Consider the following 603-nt stretch of genomic DNA (forward strand, 5'->3'; position numbering starts at 1 on the left):
GTAGAGGCCACATCTCAACCGCACAACAAAACAGCGTGTACTGTAAGCGGATACATTGAGATTGGGATCACACGATCCCCATTCTGGAGGACGAGTCTCAGCGACAGTAATCAGACACTAGAGGGTTACTGTGTAGTATGAAACAACGTAATTCCACAGCTGGAAAGTTTTTGACTTACTTTAGTGCCAATTGTTGATTTCGGCAGTGGTGTACTTTCTGGTTCTCATTCTTCTAGCTCAATGAAACAGTGGAGGATAATGTTTCTAATGGTTTCGGTGGCCGAACACACCAGCTTTTCCACTCGCATTCGCGGTGTATTGTTTGGGGTCTGCAAGTGAAGGCTGTGCAATCCATGCTCGATTTTGACTATGCTTCACATCGGGAGGCACCTAGCGTTGCCGCACTAGTCTATCCGTTCAGGTAAGTCGTTTCCCTTTGTATCTACTGACTGCGATGCCCACTTTTTCACGTTTATTTACTGCTTGAGCTCGACAGTGCTCGGTGTTTAAGGACCGACCAAAATGTCCGCAGTTCAAGCTCAACCTTTGTATCTCGAATGCTCCTGTCTAGGCTTGAGCGACTTGACGGTATCTCAGCCCTCA

At 47.1% G+C, this 603-nt stretch overlaps 1 protein-coding gene across 1 annotated transcript; it reads left to right on the forward strand.

Annotated features, from left to right (window-relative positions):
* Window positions 1-236: 236 nt before the first annotated feature.
* T265_16231 (hypothetical protein) lies at window positions 237-419 on the forward strand (the record flags this gene model as incomplete). The annotated part of the gene is made up of 1 exon (XM_009179801.1): window positions 237-419. A coding segment is annotated over one exon (99 nt), but the record flags the coding sequence as incomplete, so codon positions are not given.
* Window positions 420-603: the final 184 nt, after the last annotated feature.

This window comes from Opisthorchis viverrini (assembly GCF_000715545.1).
Source record: "Opisthorchis viverrini unplaced genomic scaffold opera_v5_8311, whole genome shotgun sequence".
NCBI lineage: Eukaryota > Metazoa > Platyhelminthes > Trematoda > Opisthorchiida > Opisthorchiidae > Opisthorchis > Opisthorchis viverrini.